This window comes from Papaver somniferum, chromosome 1 (genome assembly GCF_003573695.1).
Source record: "Papaver somniferum cultivar HN1 chromosome 1, ASM357369v1, whole genome shotgun sequence".
In the NCBI taxonomy this organism is placed as follows: Eukaryota; Viridiplantae; Streptophyta; class Magnoliopsida; order Ranunculales; family Papaveraceae; genus Papaver; species Papaver somniferum.
In genome coordinates, this window is record NC_039358.1 from 213,303,403 (window position 1) to 213,321,757 (window position 18,355).

Sequence of the window (18,355 nt, forward strand, 5' to 3'; positions counted from 1 at the left end):
GTAGCAGATTTCTTAATTGAATATTTAAGTAAATGATTTAGATTCTTAGTGCCTCTTTATTTAGTTAATCTCTTGGAATAGTCAGCTGCTAGCTTTGGGGGCGCTACAAGTTTCTTGGGATCAACTATACGAAGTTGGTTCAATTTTGTGTAGCGGCTTAATCCTGAGAGTATTCAATTCTGGACAAGGTCCCGGGGTTTTTCTGCATTTGCGGTTTCCTCGTTAACAAAATCTTGTTGTGTCATTTACTTTATATTTCCGTATTATAATTGTTTTATTATAATTAAAGTAAATTAGACAAACGTTAATTCCTATTTACTTGATAAGCAATCCTATTGTGTTTGGTTAAGTCCGAACCTTTTTATCAAGTAAACATACTTCTTTGTTGTATTGTCTCGATCTCGTATGCATAGACGATCACAAGTGTGAACCGATTAGTTGCATTGTCTCGACTCAGTCCATAGAAAATCACTTTCGGAGAAAGGAATTATAGGTAGGAAATTTTTTAGCTTGAGGTATATTTGGGTACCCTCGCCTTTTCAAGAAGTATTGAAGAAGCAAAAGGGTTGTTGTTGTCTTGAATAAGTCCAATATCAAGCATTTCTTGCACCAAGGATTCAACCAGTGACTTATGAATGCGAGGGCATTTATGTGGTCTTAAATTCACAGGTTGAGGATCAGGTTTGAGAGGGATTTTATGATCCAACGCTCTTGGTGTAGGTAGTTGTGTAGGTTCTTCAAAAACATCAGAGAATTGGTGCAACACTTCTTGAATAGGTAGTGGTATGGGAGTAAGAGAAGGTTCAGTGGAGATGGAAAAAAATTGGCCAATGAAAACAGGAATGTTTTTTTTTGAGGAATTTCTGAACAGTTGTGCCATTCATCATCATTATGGAAGGAGTAGAAGGATTACCAATGAGTGTTAAGTTGGTTCCTAGATGATTGAAGGACATAGATAACTTTGCAAAGTTGAACATAACATCACCCAATGTTCTGAGCCAGTCTGCTCCTAACACAATGTCATAACCATCTAAAGGCAAAACATGTAAATCAGCTTCAAAGAGATGGCCCTGCATTTGCCATTGCAGTTTGGAACATACCCCTGAGATTGTTGTCCTCTCACCATTTTCTATTGTGACAAGCATGTTTGATGTGTGTTGGATGTCACAACAAAGTCTTTTAGTTAAAGAAGCATCAATGAAGCTATGGGTGCTTCCTGTGTCCACCAAAATGGTAAATGGTTGTTTCTTTAGCATCCCCGAAAGGAGTATAGTATCACCATTATGTTGGCCAGTGAGAGCATTGAGAGAAATCTCCATGTCAGTCTCCACAATGTTGTTTGTTGGCTCAAACTCTGGTGAAGATAATTGGCTCTCTTGTGAAACATCATCCTCAACTGAGACCATATATAGTTGTTGTGTTTTCCATTTATGCCCATATACATACTTCTCATCACAGTTACAACATAAGTTGTTCGCTCTTCTTTGAGCCAACTGCTCTTGTGTGAGGCGTTTAATAGGTGGAATATAGGGTGTTTTAGGTGGGATGGGTGATGGGGAAAGGATGAGTGGAAGTGGGTTAGGCTTGTGGGTGTTGGATGGTTTGGGAAAATAAGAAGAAGTGGTTGGTTGTTTAGTGAGGAGGTTTTTAGATGGTCGAGTAAGACTTTGTTCTTGTAGTCTGGCTAAAAAGAAAGCCCGAGACAGGGAAGTGGGTTATGCATTCGAACTGAGGTACTAATTTCTGGTTTGAGTCCATTGATGAAACTCATAACGAAATATTCTTCATCTAGGCTAGAGTTTTTAGCAATCATGAGAGCCTTAAGTTGTTCAAATCTCTGAAAGTATTCCTCCACAGTAGTAATTTGGGTAAGTTTGTTAAAACAGCCAACATAGTTATCATTTGCTAGATCTTCAAAATGACGACATAAATTATTAGAAAATTCAGACCAAGGAACAGAGGTTTTACCAGAACAATAATCAAAGAACCAAGAATCAGCTCTAACATCCATATACATAGCAACAAATTCGGTTTTTTGAACTTCTTCCATGGGATGTATCTGGAAAAAACGATCACACTTGCTTAGCTAACTTCTCGGATTTTCACCATTGAATCTAGGAAAGTCTAGTTTTGCAGTTTTGAGAATATTTGGTGAAGGTGCTGCAGAGTGGTGAGACTCACCAGTGATTGGAGTTCTTTGGTTTGTATTTAGATCTGAAGAACTGGGTTGGCTTTGAAGGTGTTTTAAGTTTTTAATGTATCTTCTGAGATTTGTACCAACATGTTCATTAAGATCTGCTGAGCTTTAGCATCTGCTTCACGTTTTGCTTCAGCTTTAATCTGAGATTCAGTGAGTAGTGATATCAGACGATTGATTTCTCGTGTTGTGTGGTCAACATCTTTAATTGTAGGACCTCCAGTCATTGCAGAAGCACGCCAAGATTTTCTGGATGATACCAAATGTTATGATTATTGAAGGAAGTACAACTGATAGTGAAGATTCATACGCATAACACTGCAACCACACTGGACTGAGCTTCTCTCTATTTCTTTTCTTACCTCATTACAAGGACAAAGCGATGATAAATACTACTCAAATCTTAGCTGAAAGAGACTACACATCGTCTCCCTACACGTGGGTTTGTCAGAGCCACTGATTCATAATTAACTTAACCCTAAAGTAAACAGATTAACTAAATTCAAACTAATAACTGCTGAGTTTAATGCCCATGCAGACTCTTTTGATAAGGGCAGCCACACTTCCCAGACATGTGACACGATATACCGGAGATTACAGTTTCGACTTGGATAAGAGGTTTGAGGTGGTGCCAGCTACCACGGCAACTGGACTCATCCATATCAGGTGTTTGCGGAACAGTAAATACCATTTTTATACACTAATCATGACGTCTTGAAAAATGGAAGTACGAAAATTATTGAAAAAAACGATGGCCTTTTCACTGGCCACAATGGATATAATTATAGGTAGGAGGCTGTCCAGCTTCCTCTCGAGTAAACCTCGCTTTGCCGGTGGTGGTGATGTAGCACCCCACCTCAGTTTGCACTTGGTTTGCTTGTTCGTTTGTTTGGCTTTGCTTTATTTTGTTTGTTTGTGGTGTGTTTGACTTTATAAAAGGATAAATTGCAACTAATTTAATTGGTTGATGATGATAATACAAAACAAAATATTACTAGTAGGATGAATAATTAATTCTTACAAACATTCAATTAATCAGTAGAAAATATTTGATAGGAGCAAGCAACAGAATAACTCTCAGCACCACATTGCTGGCAATTCAGAAAAAAGAAACATAATCATTGATATATGTTTTCAGAATCCCTTCAAAATTACTGGAATCAAATTTTCCCTTAACAACAAGCCTTTGTTGTCCATTCAAGTGTCCAGTTGTTCCCATCTGAGGAAGTAAGAACCTCATAACATGCTCTGGCTCCTTGTGCATCTTTTCGCAGATGTCCATGAAATTCACAACGGCAGTCTTGTTCATGCCTTCACGACCAAGGAGTGAAGTTCTTGCTGGCGTGAAAGCTCTCTTACGTAAATCTCCTACAATCTCTTGAATACTCTCGCCAACAGCGTTCAATGCGCCATCAAGGAGCTCTTCATATTCTGGATTATTCTCGCGAAGAACGTTCACCATGCCATCAAGGAACTCTTCGTATTTGGCCATTGCTGCTGAGATGTTTTGTGATTTGTTAAAGGGGGTTGGAGTTTTTGTGAGAGCTTGGTTGAAGGGAGCTGCTTTATATAGACTACTTTGAGGTTCTAAATTCAGGTTATGGTCGGAAAAGGAAAGGTCTTCAAAAAGGAAAGCAAACAAAAAACAGAAAGGAATTTAGGCCTTAGACCACTCGGCCAACCTGACTTGCTGGTGTTTTTCTTTCTCCACCCATACAGAGGATATTCCAACATCAACTGAAAACATCTAACACGCATGATAGCTGCTTCAAAGAGGAACTGGTACTTCTGCGGAGGCCGTAATGTTCCAGTTAGAATATAAAAAAAGAAAGAGCAATACAAGAACCAGACTTATCATTAATTTTTTCAATCCAGTGGGAGAATTTTCGCGCTTCACAGTTGCTGTAATGCCAGTGATGTAGTGAATAAGAACTGAAAGAATGAGTAAAAGCCTGAGATCAGATGGTCTCGGCAAAGAAGAGGGAACAATGCATTGACAGCAATGCAAAGAAAAACCACAAATTCCGTGCAATGAAATCGATTACTCGAAGAAGAAAAAAGACTTTCATCTAATTTTGCTGTAGAATTCAATGAACAAACGAATGTTACATGGGTCGAAAGGCACACCCCATTTGCGCACAAAAGATCATGTAGTAGAAACATACAAGCCTCTCCGTGGGTATATATACAAGGAGCTCAAGGAATATAATGAGAGTACATGCAGGAGGTACCATTAGAAAATCGAGTTCCTCTTGTTGATGGAGGAGAAGTAGGATTGGTGGTTAACTTGAATGAGAATCAGGCAGATGTTCATGCCATCATGGCACACACACTCCCAAATTATGTCATCATCCAATCCAGCCTAAACACGTGCACAGGAAATCCAAGCGTACCTAATGCCCTCCGGTATACCGGAGATTACAGTTTCGAATTGGATACGAGGTTTGAGTTGCTGCCAGCTAACATAATCATAATCATTGATATATCTTCGCAGAATCTCTTCAAAATTACTGGGAACAAATCTTCCGCTAACACCCAGCCTCTGTTGTCCATCCAACGATCCAATCGTTCCCATCTCAGTAAGTAAGAAGTTCATAACATGCTCTGGCTCCGTGTGCATCGTTTCGCAGATGTCCACGAAATTCACTAGGACATGCCTCCACGTTGTACTTTTGGTGGCGGGAAAACTTCCCTACGCATATCTCCTACAAGCTCTTTATTCTCTTGAACAGCGTTCACTGCGCCATCAAGGAGCTCTTCATGTTCTGGACTATTCTCGCGAACAACAACGTTGTTGGAGTTTTTGTGAGAGTTTGGTTGAAGGGAGCTGCTTTTATATAGACTACTTTGAGGTCCTAAAATCAGGATGATGATCGGAAAAGGAAAGAGGAGGTGCACTGAGTTTCTTGACACTAGTAATACTAATCCCCAAAGGACTATGCTGGTCTTCAGCAAGGAAGGAGAGAAAAAAAAAAAACTCGACAGATGTGGGATTTGAACCCATGCCCTCTCTCGAAGACCAGAACTTGAGTCTGGCGCCTTAGACCACTCGGCTAACCTGACTTGTTGGTACTTTTAGTAAAGTAGCAACATATTGTTGGATTCTTCGTAAAATAGCTAGTTCCTTCAGCGTGTAGTGTGTCTTGTGCTGCCCAAGGCCAAGGGTATAAAAATGAAATGAGACTTGACCTGTAAAGAAAAACAGACAAAAACCTCTCGCAACACCACCAAAACCCTTCTCTCTTTCTGTCTCTCCGTTCGATTTGATTTATTCTCTGATCGATTTTACAAGAATCCAGGTAACATTTTCAACGGTTCTGGTTTAGGGATTTGTTTCGTACGAATTCATTTATGTATTTGTTTTCACGGGATTTGTAGTTTTGATTAGCCTAAGGAGATTTAAATTTTAATCCATAGAGCAGCGGGATTTTGCAGCAGTTTTTGATCGCATCTAGAATTGGTGTTTCTTCCTCGTTTTCATCAGAACAGGTAATTTCTCTCTCACTCTCTGAGCTCTCTTTCTTGTAAGTGATATGATTGGATAAACCTGAATTTATATTTGATTAAAGAAACCCTAAATTTGTTGATGTACATCAATATCACTTGCCAACTAAACTAACAAAATTGTTCAGCATTAGAAATTGCTCAACAATTAGTTTTACCTTTATACTAGGTTAGGGATTATTGGATTGAACCTTATGATAGATAACTGGAGAATTGAGTTAAGGTTTCTTAGGTTATAGTGTTTCTTTTCTGTGTTAGTAGAAGAAGGTCGAAGAGCTTGGTGTTTTAGGGACAGTTTATTAGATGTAGAATTAAGAAAAACAGGCCAAAATGATAAGAAACCACAAGCCGAAGAGCTTGGTGGGAGGGTGTATGCAATGAGGCATGGAAGGAAAGTACCAAAGCTCAATCGACCACCTGATCAGAGAAAGGCTTTGCTCAGAGCTTTAACTACTCAACTCCTGAAACATGGTAGAATTAAGACCACTAGAGCTAGGGCAAGTGCAATGAGAAAGTTTGTTGATAAAATGATTACGTTAGCAAAAGATGGGTCTCTTCACAAACGTAGGCAGGCTTTAGGATATATTTATGAGAAATTAATTGTTCATGCCTTGTTTGCTGAAGTTCCTGAGAGATATGGAGAAAGAAATGGTGGGTATACTAGGATTATCAGAACCTTGCCTAGGCGTGGTGATAATGCTCCAATGGCTTACAGTGAGCTTGTTTAGAGGTACAAAGATAACAATTTTAAAATGTTTGGTGTTGTTAATTTGGAGTAGTTAAACTCCAAATGCGCCTTCCTTTTTCTAACTCAAATAGGATTTTGTACTTGGAAACAGATATAAAGAGTGGTCTGGTTTCATTTATATTTCCTTGAGCTATGAAATGTCTCTTTGTTCTGGATTAAATTAAAGAAGTTGAATTGACACAGATAGAGGATTCACACTGGTTAGGCGAGAACGAAGTAAAAAAAATGTAGTCGAGCATTGGCTTTTAAGTTCAAAAACACAAATGTGATTTTAGTAGTACTAATATTAGTGATACACACATGATTTTAGTTTTATTTCATGATTATATCTCTTTGTTCTGGATTAAACTAAAGAAAGTTGAATTGACACAGCTAGAGGATTCACATCGGTTACGCGAGAACGAAGTAAAAAAAATGTGGTTGAGCATTGGCTTTTAAGTGCAGTTCAAAAACACAAATGTGATTTTAGTAGTACTAATATTAGTGATACACATGATTTTATTATTATTTCATGATTATATCAAACTTCTATCTCGCAGCTTGCCTTAGTCCTCTAAAATCTAGGTTTCTTCATGAAACTGTATTAGGTTATACGATTTTTTAATAAACATGATACGTAATAATCTCAGTTGAGAATGTATAAAATAGAGCCCTAAACAAAGAAAAACTTAGCCAGCTATAAGTAGTTCAGTTACAACAGTCGTGTCACTGCTAATGTTTTGCACCCTTGTACTGGTTCAAGGATATAAAAATGAAATGGGATTTGACCTGTAAAGGACTTCAAATTGATGCGAACTTAGAAGCTAAGAAAAACTAACCATCTCAGATAAAAACCGTGGCGCAACACCACCAAAACCCCTTCTCTCTCTTTCTGTCTCTCTAAACGTTTTCCGTTTGATTAGATTTTTTTGTCTAATCGTTTTTACAAGAATCCAGGTAAGATTTGAACAATTTTGGTTTAGGGATGTATTTGTTTTCACGGGATTTGTAGTTTCGATTACCTTAAGAGTTTCAAGTTGTGATTCGTAGAGATTTTGCAATTGCATGATTTTTCTGCATTTCTTGATCGCATCTTGGATTGTGTTTCTTCCTCATTTGCATAAGAACGGGTACTCTCTGAGCTTTCTCTTCTAAGTGATATATTTGGATAAACCTGAACTTCTTTGATGAAAGAAACCCTATATTTGGTTACATTACATTGATATAGATCAATGTCACTTGCCAACTAAACTAACTAAAGAAAGTTGAATTGACACAGATAGAGCATTCACATCGGTTACGTGAGAACAAAGTAAATAAAAAATGTAGGTGAGCATTGGCTTTGAAGTTCAAAGATGCGAATGCAATTTTAATACTAATCTTAGTGATAGACACATTATTAGTTTATTACACCTAGTCAACTTAAACCAGCAGTCAACAACAACATGCTAAAACTGAAGGTGTCTTTATCTTTTGATAGTTAAAATTGAGTCTGAATCAAAGAGGAATTAGTCAATTTAAGACGTGGTGGTAGATTATGACGTACAGGGTAATTGGAAATTATCTCATGTAACATCTTTTTTATTGTTATAATTGAAGATATATTGAATGATATCTCAGTTTCATTTTGTTTATAGACCTGAAATAAGTTTGTACTCTAATGGGGTTCTCTCTTCGAGCTTTTCGCATATTTTTTTCTTTTTTTACGGTGCAGTTGAAACATTTTAGTTATCTGATTACAAGTTTAAGCTATCTAGGTTGATTTTGCATACCCATTGTTCTGTAATTCTTTGTTACTTTGTTTTATGTCCTCTCCCAATTTTACAAACCCAATTTTAGAACACTGTTATTCTATACATATTGTCTGATGAATCATAATACCTCAACCTCTTGGAATGGGATCACTACAGAACCATGCTATTTTTAACTTTAAGGGATTTTATGTTCATTAATTCATTATTTGGGTTGTGGAGCTCAATAGAACCGAGTACCGGCGGAGATGAAACTGAGAATGATCAGGGTTCTTCTGGAAAAACTAATTTTAATCAATTTAGAAATGATTCTGGTTCTTTCTTGCTTCATTTTTTGTTAGATCACTTGCAGAGTTAAGTTACTGATTTACTATAATCATGAACCATGTTTTCCCGTTTCCTTTTTATTTGATTCAGGAATCAGAACACATAATTTTTCTTTCATGGGTTTTCAAACAGTGTAAAGAAGGAAATGATTCAACTTAACTTCGAAAATGCTTATTTGAACCCACTTTCCCTCTATCTTGTGTTGACGGATCATTCTCGTCTGCATTGCTGGTTGAGAGGCAGTTGCAACTTGCAAACGGTGTATGACTAGCACTGTTAGTTTGACACTGTCATGGACTCATGGTTTTATTTTCTTACTGATATGAAGTGAATAAACAAACTAACTGAAATAAAGCATTCTCCCAAGGAAATAGCATTCTGGTTCTGATTTGTAGAAACAGAAGTATATAACTAAAATATTTTGTTGATATATGAAGTATCTTGTTTACTTCTACTTGTTTAGTTGTTCATATAGGTATTCATTCTTTTTTCTTTGATACAGTTCATCTAGAGTGGTGATTACCTTGAACAACTCAGATGGAAGCTAAATTCTTTCGATTTCTTAAAATCGTGGGAGTAGGATTCAAGGCCAGAGCTGAATCAGAAGGCAGGTTGCTGTTTCTGAAATTGGGTTACAGTCATGAGGTTGAACTGTCTGTTCCACCAGCAGTTCGTGTGTTCTGTTTTAAACCAAACATAGTTTGCTGCACTGGATTAGACAAGCAAAGGGTGCACCAATTCGCTGCTGCAGTTCGTAGTTGTAAACCTCCTGAACCCTACAAAGGAAAGGGAATAATGTATACTGATGAGGTTATAAAGAAGAAGCAAGGGAAGAAGTCCAAATGATTGTGCCAAGGCGTGCATTACTGACTTAGCTTAGAAACATTTTCTCATAGCATTTGGGTTTCAAGGGCCAGATGCATAGAGACATCCTACCTTGTGTGCCTCTAGTATCGTCATTTTGTTTTTGTTCTCATTTTGATTCCTAAGAGCAACCACAGTGGACGATCAAACCCATAAATATGGTCCAGAAACGAGACACAGTGGGACGGACTAAAGAGTAAAAGCTGGACCAACAAAATCCCAGACTATATTTACTAAAGAGTAAAAGCTGGACCAACCAAATCCCAGACTATATTTGGTCTGGGACCAATACCAAAACCAAATATAGGACGTATAAAGTGATCCGTGATGGGGCGGTTATATAAAGTGATCCTGTGATGGGGCGGATGTATAAAGTGATCCTGATGTATACTTTTTCCCCAAGTATGTTCTCGACCAAATTTACTCTTCCACCCTAATGTAACACCACGGACTAACTCAAATTTGATCGTTTTTTTTTTTTGATCTTTGGTTTTGATCGCACCATTGCAGTTGCTCTAAGAGACCTAAGTAAAATTATTGAGATAGAGATGGATTGTTTTAGCAATGAGATATTGTCCGTTTCTTTTTTTCTTTTTTCTGTCATTTCGAAATGTTGTACTCCCAGTAAAAAATCTTAAAATTTCAGATTTTACTTTACTGCTTACTTTTAAAGATACATCAATACTTTTTTGTTTTTCTGGTAAGCCACATTCTCATATAACAGATTCCACAATGGAGAAAAACATCACTAGGTACAGACCCTCACTGTGAACATCATCGTATAACTGATATCAAAATGGAGTTTAACATCAGTGGGTGCATCTGGTAGTAAAGAGACCCCAATTCATTGGAAGCAACTGCATAATCTGTCTTTGATACATGAACAATTTTTATGACTAAACTAAAAACATTCAGGCAATATCCTCAAAAAAAAGGGAACATCTTTCTACTTCCAAAAGATCTTCTGAGGGTCCACTTAGTCAAGAACATAGATTCGAGAAGCGACATCTTGAACCATCCAGTCAAACGCTTCCAGCAATCCCTCCCCAGTGTATGCACTACATCCGACAATTTTCCAGTGCCGGGTTTTGTCCATAGCATCTAAATTGAGCACCTGCAGAGGTTTAATAACTTTTTTTTTTAACTTTGTACATAGCAATAAACCACACGTCCTACAAGATATCCGCCAGTCATCCTTCCTCGTTTAGGAAGAACAGGGAAGACAATGGAAGTAGAGGTTGGGACAGAGACTCAAATGTACAGGGCAGAGATAAATGCAGCACAAGTAAGCAGCAGATAAAACCTAAGTATAGCACCGAGGCTTCCCACCCCCTTGAGGGTTTGCTCATGAAAGATTTAGAGCTTTCAAAGCAGTGAAAAGATGAGAGAAAATTGAATGGATTAAGATACCTACCTCCATCCCAGCTTATGAGTAGCTAAACATCAGATGAGTATTATAGGAGCTCATTTGTTGCTTATAATAGTAAGGGGAATTTCTAATTAAGCATGTATGATGAACTTCCATTATTTCAGATAAGTGTAGATCCTGAACATTGGTCTTGTCTAGAAGGTCTCATAGGATAAGCAAATAAGGCTATCAGATTGAACAATGATGAAAGTTAAAGATTTTTATAAACCAGTAGTAACCTTACCTTAGCGATCTCATGTGGTGTCAGAGCACCTTGTATGTCCTGCTTATTTGCTAGTATAAGTAAGGTAGCTCCTGATAGCCTCTGTCGGAAGCACAATTAGGTTAAATTAATCAATGAAGTACGTCTAAGAAACACAAAACCAACAGCAATTACTTCCAAGGAGCACCATTAAGCAGTATAAGGGACTACTGCCGCAACTTAACTACATCGATAATGTGAGATAACCTACTTAGATAATAATTGCATTCTATTCTTGAAATTTATGTGGGCAAAAGCAAAGAAGCAATTACGAATACTATTTCTCTACAGACACAAATTGATAATTAGAAGTACTATAATCTATTGACACAGTCCTGACATTACCTCTTCCTTCAAAAGATTATCCAGTTCCATTTTGCAATCCCCTAATCTCCTAACATCTGAACTATCGACAACCCATACCAAACCATCAGTTTGTTCAAAGTAATTCCTCCAATAAGACCTAATGGTTTTCTGCCCACCAATATCCCATATATTAAGAGTATACCTGAAAAAACAGCAAATGATAATTAGAACGAAATACCAGTTAAGAATGATAACAATTGCAAGTTGCCAACCATAAGCAAACGCTTAAAATAGAAATTTCAGATGTGTTACTATTAACAATTGTTTCAGGATTTTCCCCTCGTAATATGTTTCATTGTTGCAATCATTTAAACATGAAATGAGGTTTTTAAGTTAGTTCTAAAATCTTACACGCCTCATCTCATGAAATTAGGTTTTTAATATATATTCCTCATGAAATGAGTCCTTCACACTCAGAGTTCTGAGGAAAATTGGACCCTCCGTGTGAATTTTCGTCGTTCAATTGGCCAGCTGGTCCAAATGGTTACAACTAGCAACGAGGAAAATTGGTCCCTCCATGTGAACTCTCATCATTCAATTGGCCAGCTGGTCCAAATGGGTTCAACTAGCAATTTCCAGAAATGGTTTCCTAGTATTTCCAGGTTATTCAGAAACTAAACAAATCAAAATGACTCGGTGACTTTCTCTGTTTATATCTAGTAAAAGGAACATAGACATTATAATCCCTAAATGTCTTATTTCAATGTAGCTCAAAATCAAACACATAAACAAGAAACTTAGACCAATTGCAATTTTAATTTTTCCTTGGTAAGAAAAAGAATCATTGCTCCTCACATGCTGTTCAACAAGTTTCCACTAGAAAAATCAATCAAATTTCTACAAAAAATACAATAAGTTTTCATCAAACAAGATTATGGAGTAGACAGTGAAATAAACTCACACAGAAAAAGGAGCTTCAGCTTACTTACTTATCATAATTGATGGTTTTGATATTAAAACCTAATGTTGGACTGATAACACTAGTATCTTCTCCATTGATTCTCAAGACTATCGTTGTTTTACCAGAATTATCAAGTCCCCTGCAAAAAGAGATAAAAGAACACAATTAATTCTCAAAATCAAATCCCCTGCAATAAATAAAAGGATGAGATATTATGAAGGTTTCGAAACCATACACCATGAGAATTCGCATCTCTTTTTCTTTCCTTTTGATTTTTCTAATGATACTGAGAAGTCCCATTTTCAGATGCACACTTCTGTTGCTGAATTCAATAAAACCCTTGATGATATTGAATCTGCTGAGAGGTGGTTTTGATTAACAAATTCTGATGAACATGCGTATAAACTATTCACTGTGTCCCTAAATCATCAAGCTCTTCGATCTTCTACAAACACACAAAAGAAATGCCAGCCTAAGAAACTTTAGTTCAGTTCTTCAGTTAGCTATCATAAGGTTCATTCTAGTAACCCTTGACCTAGTAAAAAGTTAGAACTAAATAACTAACTGTAGTGCACTTTCTGAAATTGAAACAATTTATAGTTTCAGTTGGGCATGTAAACTGATGCATATTAACAAAATTGAAAACCATAATGTAAACATGTTTAAGTTTTCTTTCATCAGAGAGTGAGAGAAAGTACCTGTTCTGATTGCAACTGAGCCAATCCTAGATGTGAATCAAAAACTGCAAAATCCTGCAATTGCAACATTCACTGATTAATAATCTCTTAATCTAATCAAAGCTATAAATCCCCTGAAAGCAAATCCATAAATTAGTTCGTAGGAAACAAACCCTTAAACCAAAACCGTTCAAAAGTACCTGAATTCTTGGAAATCGATCAGAGAGCGAGATTGAGTAGGAAAACCAAATCAAACAGAGAAATTGAATGAAGGGACAGAGAAGGGGGTTTGGTGATGTTGCTCATAAACTTAAAAGGTTGGTTTCATTGACATGTTGAAGTTACTCGGTATAAGAGCTTTAACTGTTAGATAGAGAAAATACAATTTACACCACTGAACTATGTGGATTTAAGGGATGAAAAACATCCATCTGAAATACTACTGGTGAAATTGGCTGGATTAACTTTTGAAGATTTAGTCATGACCTTCTAAAATAGATGGAACATATGTTTACAGTAAATGAAACATCACATAAGGAAATTGTTCTGGATTGCAGGAAAGACCTGATTCAGGATTTCTTTAAGAGAAATTGTTGGGCAGTCAAACCACTTTGAACTCCTCTCAGTTCCTTAATAAAGAAACTTTTAAAAAATCTTCTAAGATGATCAAATTTTGCAATTAAAATTTCAAAAACAAACCAAGATCTTAGATTGCAGAATCCAAATCTGTAAATGCATCTACAAACGCAAAAGACAAGAATGGTATAATTTATAAGAACGGATGGTAAATTTAGAAATCAAGTCAACTCCAAGTTCTCTGCACCCTTTTCTTAAAATGCATTGGACAATACGAGAACAACATTCTTTTACGAACTAGCTTTTAAATTAGAGAGAGGAGGGATCTAACAGTTTCACATTTGGTGCTCTTAGATTGCGCATCCGATGGCACCTGTTTCATGGCTGACGATACGAGTGGTAACACTTGCATTTCTAAGCTAGAGAAGATTCTTAAATTTCTATGTAAGATGTTTCTAAGATTCAAAAAGATGATGGCACTGTGCGGTCGTTACACTGGGTTGCCCCTTATGAATTACACGTATTCTGAACCCTATACTGGTTATAGAAAATTGAATTTTACAAAGGACTTAAGCAGAACCAATAAATCAGGAGACACAAATCAGGCTCTACTACTGCTCCCCAACCCCGCTCAAAGTGAGCACACACAGGTTTTTGGAGATGCCACTAAAAACAATCCCAATTCCCGAAGTTTGAAAATTAATCGTAGTAAACTTAACCAGAAATCTAATAAAGTAACAACAACGAGTACACAACAATCAACCTAGATTTACAGCTTAAACTCGTAATCTGATAACTAAAATGTTTCAAAACAGTACGATGTATGCTAAAGCTCGAAGATGAAGACAGAACCCCATTGGATTATAAACTGAAACTGAAACACATTCAATATATCTTCGACTATAATAGCAAATATTACCTGGGATACTACCCAATTTCCCTGTACATCATAATCTACCACCACCTCCTCAATTGACTAATTTTCTTTTGACTCAAACTTGATTTTAATTGTCAAAAGATAAGACACTTTCAGTTTTAACATGTTGCAGGTAACTGCTAGTTAAATTGATTAGATGTAATAAACTAATATTGCGCCTATGACCTATAAAAGATACGTATTAAGATAGCACCAGTGTCTTTGAACTTAAAGGCCAATGCTCACCTACATTTTTTATTTACTTCTTTGTCCTAGCATAACCAATGTGAATGACAATGAATATAACAAAACCAGACCACTCTTTCTATCCGTTTCCAAAAACAAAATCCTATTTGAGTTAGAAAATAGAGGCACATTTGGAGTCTAAGCTATTCACAATACGTCTAAACTGCCCCTAAATCACCAAGCTCTTCGACCTTTTAGTAACACACAAAAGAAACCCCAACCTAAGAAACTTAGTTCACTTCTTCATTTAGCTATGGTAAAGTAATCCTAACCTAGTATAAAAGCGAAAACTAATTGATGTGCATTTTCTGATATTGAACAATTTTGTACGATTTAGTTGGAAAGTAACATCAATACATATCATCCAAGGCAAACAAATTTAGGGTTTCTTTAATCAATAAGTTCAGCTTCATCTGAATTTTGATTTCTTATAAAGAGTGAGAGAGAAAACGAAAATACCTGTTCTGATGCAAATGAGGAAAACAGTGCAGACCAATCCTAGATGCGATCAAAAATTGCTACAGAATTCCTGCAATCCAAATGACCAAAATCTCTTAAGCTAATCAAAACTACAAATCCCGCGAAGAAAATTACATAAATTGATAAATAGGAAACAAACCCCTAAATCAAATGTTACCTGAGAAATCGATCAGGGAGCGAGATGGAGCAGTAAGATCAAATCAAACGGAGGAGAATGTTTGAATGAAGAGAGAGAGAGAGAGAGAGAATGGATGACGAGTCAGATGAAGATAGAGAACTGATTGTGTTGCATCTATATTCATCGGGTCATATACCTAAAGATCCAGAGCCAAAAGAAGTATTTACAAGAAGATATACGTATCGACGAAGGGAAAATTTCATGAGAAGTTGATGTTAGATTATTTTTTTCCAATTGTGTGTTCTCTGATGAAGATTTCCAACGTCGATTTCGCATGCCCCGGCATTTCGTGTTGAAGATTATTGGTGAGCTTTGTCAGGTAGAACCTCGATTTAATTATATGCAGTGAATATTAGAGGTCATAGTCCTGAACAAAAGGTTACTTCACGCTTAAGGATTTTAGGTTATGGAAAACCTCCGAATTCTAACAATGAGTATCTTCGTATGGGCAAAACAACTGTGTACAAGTATCTTGCGTTGTTTTTTGAAGCAATGATTAATCATTTCGGTCCAACTATTTACGAAAACCAACTGATGCAGATGTTAGAAAAATATTAAAGAAAAATCAGGAAAGGGGGCTTCCAGGAATACTGGGTAGTTTTGACTGTGTATATTGGGATCCTGACCGTTGGTTTTATCTTATTCAAATTTTTTTAATAAACTTGTAAGTTAAATAATTCCAAATCAAGGAAATTTTATTTTTTTGGGAAAAAAAAAAGAAAGAAGAAGAAGCACCCCTGTTGAAAACTGGGTTTGCTAATCTGATCGAAATGGTGAAAAGAATATTTCATATCCATAAATATTGAATGTTCATTATAGTTACATGTTAGATAAAGTTGTTGTGACTCATATAGTCATTGTGGCTTGAACATAATCAGTGTGCACATCTTTCTTCTTCTATTTATTCGATTTCATTTGATTCTCATTCTTAGCGAAACCTGAATACTTAGGGTTGGATATCTATCTTTTGTCCCTTTGAGCACTTTACATATTATAGGGCACGATTAGTTCTTTCAATGAATTTAAATGAAAGTAATTATAAAGCATCAGTATGGAAAGTTCTCTCTTCTTCGGGTGCTTTCTTTACATATAAATAACGTCTTAAGATGTTGGTGGAAACTAATAGAGGTTATTACCAATTAAAGAATGTAAATCATTCACTAAAGGAAGAAACTAGGATTGTGTTAATTTGTATTGCAATAGCATAATCAAATTTTTGTTAGTTGGGCAGATGTACCGACGAGGAGAAATATGTTTTTTTACCTATGACGAATATTACTTTCCAAAAGAGCAATCAATTTATTCTATGGACTTTTAGTTGGTTTTGTGAAAGTATTTTATCTCCAAGGATGAGTACTACCATGGCGATGTTAGATCATATCCTCTTTTATGTTTTGTTTTAATTTTTTAAGTATGGAATTCTTATATATAAGAGCTGGTAACGGTAAAGATGTGCCATGTTGTCTAAAAAATAAATAATTAGTGTCCTATGTTATCTCAAAGAAAAACAAAAACAGAAGCAACATATAAGACAACTTGTGCGTTAATTGTAACGTAGCGATCCGAAAATCCATTTACATCACGATCGTTGATGTTAATTGTTTCTTCACAAATTTTATGCAATATGTTATCCCGCAACTTGTTACTTTGTTGTTGAGAACCATTGATATTATCTTGTGTAAAAAATACGTAGTTTCTGCAAATACTTTTATCTTCGACCATGGTAAATTTCGCACCCCTAATTTTTTTATTGTTCAATTGAGAATCCATATTCCAAAAATTATACAATAATAGTGAATTGTAGGGGAGATGGGAGTTGGGTGATGAAATTTGTGTTAGATTATCGTAAATGTAAGAAATGAGAAGAGTATAGAAGGTGTGAGTTGCAATAAAGTTGGAATTGGGTATTTATAGTTGTTGGATCAGATATACTGAGCGGTGTAGTCTGCACTGGACGCTCGAGTCATTACCGGTAACAGCCTAGACTAGGCCGCTAGGTGTAGTGTCAACCGAGCGGTCTAGGCTCCACCGCTCGGAAGAGACTAGACCTCGCCTGGCTAAGTGAGAAATTTGCCACTTTTCCATGCCCATAATGGGTGCATAAGTGGCAAACTCATGGCTTTGCTATGCCTATAAGAACCTGCCTAAGCGCATCTACATGTTTACTATTTTTTTTCCCAGGCATAAGCGCATCTACATAGTTTACCAATTTCTTTGTTGATATTACTTGATGCGACAATCAGTCTCAATCACGATGATTAAGTGGTACTAGCATATTTCCAAACATTTTTTGCCAAAAGGTTCCACCACGTCGTTAGGCACCGTTTATAGCATCAAGTGTATATATGCGCAATTTCTACATATACTTCCATCTTCATTCATCAAATATTTTAGATCACAAACTCTACCAAAAGCTGGAGATGACTTTTGTCCCGAACTTAGCAACAATGTTACAAAAATAAAAAAAATATGAATTACGCAACAATTTAGTGATAGTTAGAGAATGTGTAATTTGAAATGAGTGAAACAGTTAGTATTTGTAGAGAATTCAAAGAGAGTTGTTGAATATATTTGTTGGGCGACATAGCTATATCCAACAACTCTCTTTGAAATCTCTCTCGATAATGGTTGTTGGGCGATAATGATATAGCTCTGTAGTTGTGCCCGGCGGCCTAGGATGTGGCATGCAACACTCTCCCTTCTCGATGTGTAAACCATCGAATTTGTTGGTTTGACCATCCATTTTTACTATTTGCTCATCTCATAGTTGGAACAAAAATAAATCAGAGATTCGGTTATTCTATAGAGAATTTTCCTTAATGCCTAAAGAAATAAATCCTAAAGGCACTTTTAGATGATACCTTTGGTTTCTCATCAGACGACCATACTCAATCCAGATAAGGGTTATCTAACTATAATAGCAAATAGTTTTAATCCATCTAGACGATGAAGATGCAAAGCGTCGTATATCAAAC

The 18,355-nt window shown here is 36.3% G+C and overlaps 4 protein-coding genes and 1 non-coding gene across 9 annotated transcripts; 2 read left to right on the forward strand and 3 right to left on the reverse strand.

The window, feature by feature from the left end:
• Nucleotides 1-3,296: 3,296 nt before the first annotated feature.
• LOC113359812 (eukaryotic translation initiation factor 2 subunit beta-like) lies at nucleotides 3,297-3,689 on the reverse strand. Its single transcript, XM_026603391.1, has one exon. It carries the CDS (start codon nucleotides 3,687-3,689, stop codon nucleotides 3,297-3,299), a length of 393 nt encoding a protein of 130 aa, XP_026459176.1.
• Nucleotides 3,690-4,415: 726 nt separating this feature from the next.
• On the forward strand, nucleotides 4,416-6,453 carry LOC113359817. Its single transcript, XM_026603395.1, has 2 exons — nucleotides 4,416-4,776; nucleotides 5,960-6,453. The coding sequence occupies exons 1-2, from the start codon at nucleotides 4,416-4,418 to the stop codon at nucleotides 6,427-6,429; spliced, it is 831 nt and encodes a 276-aa protein (XP_026459180.1). The 3' UTR covers nucleotides 6,430-6,453.
• On the reverse strand, nucleotides 5,177-5,260 carry TRNAL-CAA. The gene has a single exon. It is a non-coding gene; the product is annotated as a tRNA-Leu (tRNA).
• Nucleotides 5,379-9,523, forward strand: LOC113315368 (60S ribosomal protein L6, mitochondrial-like). Of its 3 annotated transcripts, none has more exons than XM_026563659.1 (3): nucleotides 5,379-5,496; nucleotides 5,620-5,686; nucleotides 9,009-9,523. In XM_026563659.1, the coding sequence occupies exon 3, from the start codon at nucleotides 9,044-9,046 to the stop codon at nucleotides 9,350-9,352; it is 309 nt and encodes a 102-aa protein (XP_026419444.1). In that variant the 5' UTR covers nucleotides 5,379-5,496; nucleotides 5,620-5,686; nucleotides 9,009-9,043; the 3' UTR covers nucleotides 9,353-9,523. The 3 variants fall into 3 exon arrangements, with proteins under 3 accessions (XP_026419444.1, XP_026419448.1, XP_026419452.1); XM_026563663.1 differs by having other exon boundaries at nucleotides 5,408-5,496; nucleotides 5,576-5,686; XM_026563667.1 differs by having other exon boundaries at nucleotides 5,410-5,496; nucleotides 5,617-5,686.
• A 471-nt stretch (nucleotides 9,524-9,994) lies between these two features.
• Nucleotides 9,995-15,788, reverse strand: LOC113315359 (ADP-ribosylation factor-like protein 2). 3 transcript variants are annotated; one of them, XM_026563653.1, is made up of 8 exons: nucleotides 15,360-15,788; nucleotides 15,182-15,251; nucleotides 13,006-13,059; nucleotides 12,543-12,749; nucleotides 12,336-12,446; nucleotides 11,386-11,548; nucleotides 11,023-11,103; nucleotides 9,995-10,484 (listed from the first exon to the last, which is right to left on the reverse strand). In XM_026563653.1, the coding sequence occupies exons 4-8, from the start codon at nucleotides 12,605-12,607 to the stop codon at nucleotides 10,347-10,349; spliced, it is 558 nt and encodes a 185-aa protein (XP_026419438.1). In that variant the 5' UTR covers nucleotides 12,608-12,749; nucleotides 13,006-13,059; nucleotides 15,182-15,251; nucleotides 15,360-15,788; the 3' UTR covers nucleotides 9,995-10,346. The 3 variants fall into 3 exon arrangements, with proteins under 3 accessions (XP_026419438.1, XP_026419435.1, XP_026419441.1); XM_026563650.1 differs by having other exon boundaries at nucleotides 12,543-12,752; XM_026563656.1 differs by having other exon boundaries at nucleotides 12,543-12,779.
• Between the last annotated feature and the right edge of the window lie 2,567 nt (nucleotides 15,789-18,355).

What these genes read in the sequence shown, in the direction of transcription:
- LOC113359812 (XM_026603391.1), bottom strand. Translation starts at nt 3,689, where the DNA reads ATGGCCAAATACGAAGAGTTCCTTGATGGCATGGTGAACGTTCTTCGC.
- LOC113359817 (XM_026603395.1), top strand. Translation starts at nt 4,416, where the DNA reads ATGCAGGAGGTACCATTAGAAAATCGAGTTCCTCTTGTTGATGGAGGA. An exon ending in ATCCAATCGTTCCCATCTCA is followed by an intron (nt 4,777 to 5,959) that starts GTAAGTAAGAAG and finishes TTTCTGTGTTAG; the next exon opens with TAGAAGAAGGTCGAAGAGCT.
- LOC113315368 (XM_026563659.1), top strand. Translation starts at nt 9,044, where the DNA reads ATGGAAGCTAAATTCTTTCGATTTCTTAAAATCGTGGGAGTAGGATTC.
- LOC113315359 (XM_026563653.1), bottom strand. Translation starts at nt 12,607, where the DNA reads ATGGGACTTCTCAGTATCATTAGAAAAATCAAAAGGAAAGAAAAAGAG. An exon ending in ATAATCTTTTGAAGGAAGAG is followed by an intron (nt 11,104 to 11,385) that starts GTAATGTCAGGA and finishes TGCTTCCGACAG; the next exon opens with AGGCTATCAGGAGCTACCTT. An exon ending in CACCACATGAGATCGCTAAG is followed by an intron (nt 10,485 to 11,022) that starts GTAAGGTTACTA and finishes AAACCTCTGCAG; the next exon opens with GTGCTCAATTTAGATGCTAT.